General features: G+C 35.5%; 1 protein-coding gene across 1 annotated transcript; it reads left to right on the forward strand.

Annotated features, from left to right (window-relative positions):
• Positions 1-2,640: 2,640 nt before the first annotated feature.
• On the forward strand, positions 2,641-2,850 carry LOC123394320 (thymosin beta-4-like). The gene has a single exon (XM_045088126.1). It carries the CDS (start codon positions 2,641-2,643, stop codon positions 2,848-2,850), a length of 210 nt encoding a protein of 69 aa, XP_044944061.1.
• The last annotated feature ends 264 nt before the right edge of the window (positions 2,851-3,114 follow it).

The raw sequence follows: 3,114 nt of genomic DNA on the forward strand, positions 1-3,114 counted from the left end.
GGAGCTAGAAAAAAGTAGAAAAATTAACAAGCTAAAACCCGGGGTGCCTGGCTGGCTCAGTCAAAAAGCATGTAACTTTTGACTTTTCGGTCATGAGTTTGAGCTCCATGTTGGGTGTAGAGATTACTTAAATAAATAAATAAACTTAAAACAAAACCCTCCAAAACCAGAAGGAAATAATAAAGAATAATGTAGTAACAAAATAGAAACTTAAAAAAAGAAAAAAACAAAAACTATAGAACAGATCAATAAAACCAAGAGCTTGGTTTTGAAACAATCAACAAATTTGATAAACCTTTAGCCAGACTAATTAAGAGAGAGAGAGGGGATGCAAATAAACAAAAGAGGAGAAATAAAAACACTACCTCAAAATTAGAATAATTATAAGACAACCTTATGAAAAATTATAGGCCAACAAATTGGCCAACAATGAGAAATGTGGATAAATTCTGGGAAACATATAACCTCCCAAAACTAAACAAGGAAGAAATAGAAAATTTGAACAGACCAATTACAGGAATGAAATTGAATCAGTTATCAAAAAACTCCCAACAAACAGAAGTCTGGGATCAGATGGCTTCACAGGTGAATTGTACTGAACACTTAAAAAAGAGTTAATACCTAGTCTTCTGAAACTATTCCAAAAAACAGAAGAGGAAGAAAAGCTTCCAAATTCATTCTATGAGGCCAGCATTACCCGGATACCAAAACCAGACAAAGGCACTATCAAAGAAGAAGAAGAAGAAGAGAAGTACAGGCTAATATCTCTAATGAACATAGATGCAAAATTCCTCAACAAAATATTAGTAAACTGGATCCAACAGTACATTTAAAAAATTATTCACCACAATCAAGTGGGATTTATTTCTGGGATGCAAGGGTGGTTCTACATTGGAAAATCAATCAGTGTAACATATCACATCAATCTGAGAAAGAATAAAACCATATGATCATTTCTCTGGATGCACAAAAAGCATCTGACAAAATGCAATCTAATCATGGTAAAACCTCAACAAAGTATACTTAGAGGGAACATACCTCAACATAATAATATCCATCTATTAAAAACCTACAACTAACATTATATGCAATGGTGGAAGGACTGAATGCTTTTCCCCAAAATCGGGAACAATAAAAAGATGCCCACTTTTACCACATTTATTCAACAAGTCCTTGCCACAGCAATCAAACAAGAAAATGAAATAAAAGTCAACCAAATTGGTAAAGAAGAAATAAAAGTGTCACAATTTATACATGACATGATACCTGTATAGAAAATCCCACAGACCCCACCCAAAAACTACTAGAAATGATAAATGAATCCAGTAAGATTGTAGAATAGAAAATCAATGTACAGAAGTCCGTTGCATTTCCATATGCTAATAATGAAGTAGCAGAAAGAGAAATTAAGAAAACAATCCTATTTATAATTGCACCAAAAAGAATAAAATAGCTAGAAATAAACTTAACCAAGGAGGTGAAAGACCTGTATGCTGAAAACCATAAAACACCAATGAAAGAAATTGAAGACGATGTAAACAAATGGAAAGTTACTCCATGCTCATGGATTAGGAGAATAAATATTGTTAAAATGGCCATACTACCCAAAGCAATCTACAGATGTAATGCAATCCCTATCAAAATACCAACAGCATTTTTCACAGAATTAGAACAAATAATCCTTAAATTTGTATGGAACCACAAAAGACCTCAAATAACCAAAGCAATCTTGAAAGGTAAAGCAAAGCTAGAAGCATCACAATCCCTGATTTTGAAACATACTACAAACCTGCAGTAATCGAAACAATATGGCACTGGCACAAAATAGACACATAGATTAATGGAACAGAAAACAAAGCCCAGAAATAAACCCACAAATATATGGTCAATTAATCTTCAATAAATGAGGCAAAAATATGCAATGGGAAGATGACAGTCTCTTCAATGTATGATGAATGTATGAAAACTGGACAACCACATTACAGAAGAAAGGAACTGGATCATTTTCTTATACCACACACAAAAATAAACTCAGAATGGAATAAGGACCTAAATGTGAGACCTGAAACCATAAAAATCCTAGAATAGAGCAGAGTTCGTAATCTCTCTGACATTAGCCATAACATTTTTCTAGATAGATCTCCTGAGACAAGGGAAATAAAAGTATAAATTAGCTGTTGGGCCTACATCAAAATAAAATGTTTTTGCACAACAAAGGAAACAGTCAACAAAACAAAAAAGACAACCTACTGAATAGGAGAAGATATTGCAGATGATATATCTAATAAAGGGTTAGTATCTAAAATATATAAAGAACTTACACAACTCAACACAAAAACACAGAAAATTCAATTTAAAAAATGGTCAGAAGGGCACCCGAGTGGCTCAGTCAGTTAAGTGTCTGCCTTTGGCTCAGGTCATGATCCCAGAGTCCCAGGATCAAGTCCAACATCCTGCTCCCTGCTCAGTGAGGCGTCTGCTTCTCCTTCCAACCCTCCCCACTCTTGTGCTCATGCATGCCATTTCTCTCTCAAATAAATAAATAAAATCTTAAAAAAAAAAAAAAGGCAATTTGACGGCAGCCACTGAGCAGACTGGACTTCCCTTGCTTGTGCACCTCGCTCTGCTTCCTCTGCAACCATGTCAGATAAACCCAATATGGCTGAGATTGAGAAATTCAGTAAGTCGAAAACGAAGAAGACAGAAATGCAAGAGAAAAATCCACTGCCTTCAAAAGAAGCGATTGAACAGGAGAAGAAACAGGTGAATCCTAATGAGGTGTGTGCCGCCAATATGTGCTGTACATTCCACAAGCCTTGCCTTCGTATTTTACTTCTCTTAGCTGTTTAACTTTGTAAGATGCAAAGAGGTTGGAACAAGTTTAAATGACTGTGCTGCCCCTTTACACAACAAAGAATGGAGAAGGTGCTTTCCTCTCCCATCTGCCTGTCTGGCTGGCAGAGAGGGAAAACAACTTGCATGTTGGTGAAGGAAGCTTGGTGGGACGACAGAAAAATGCAGAGTAAAAATCAAGCTGGTCTGAGGTGTCCTGCAGGCTGTAAAATGCAGTTTAATCAGAGAGCCATATTTTTTGTTCAAATGATTTTAATTATT

The sequence above is a fragment of the Mustela putorius genome, unplaced genomic scaffold, assembly GCF_011764305.1.
Source record: "Mustela putorius furo isolate JIRA1106 unplaced genomic scaffold, ASM1176430v1.1 tig00003834_pilon_pilon_pilon, whole genome shotgun sequence".
Lineage (NCBI taxonomy): Eukaryota > Metazoa > Chordata > Mammalia > Carnivora > Mustelidae > Mustela > Mustela putorius.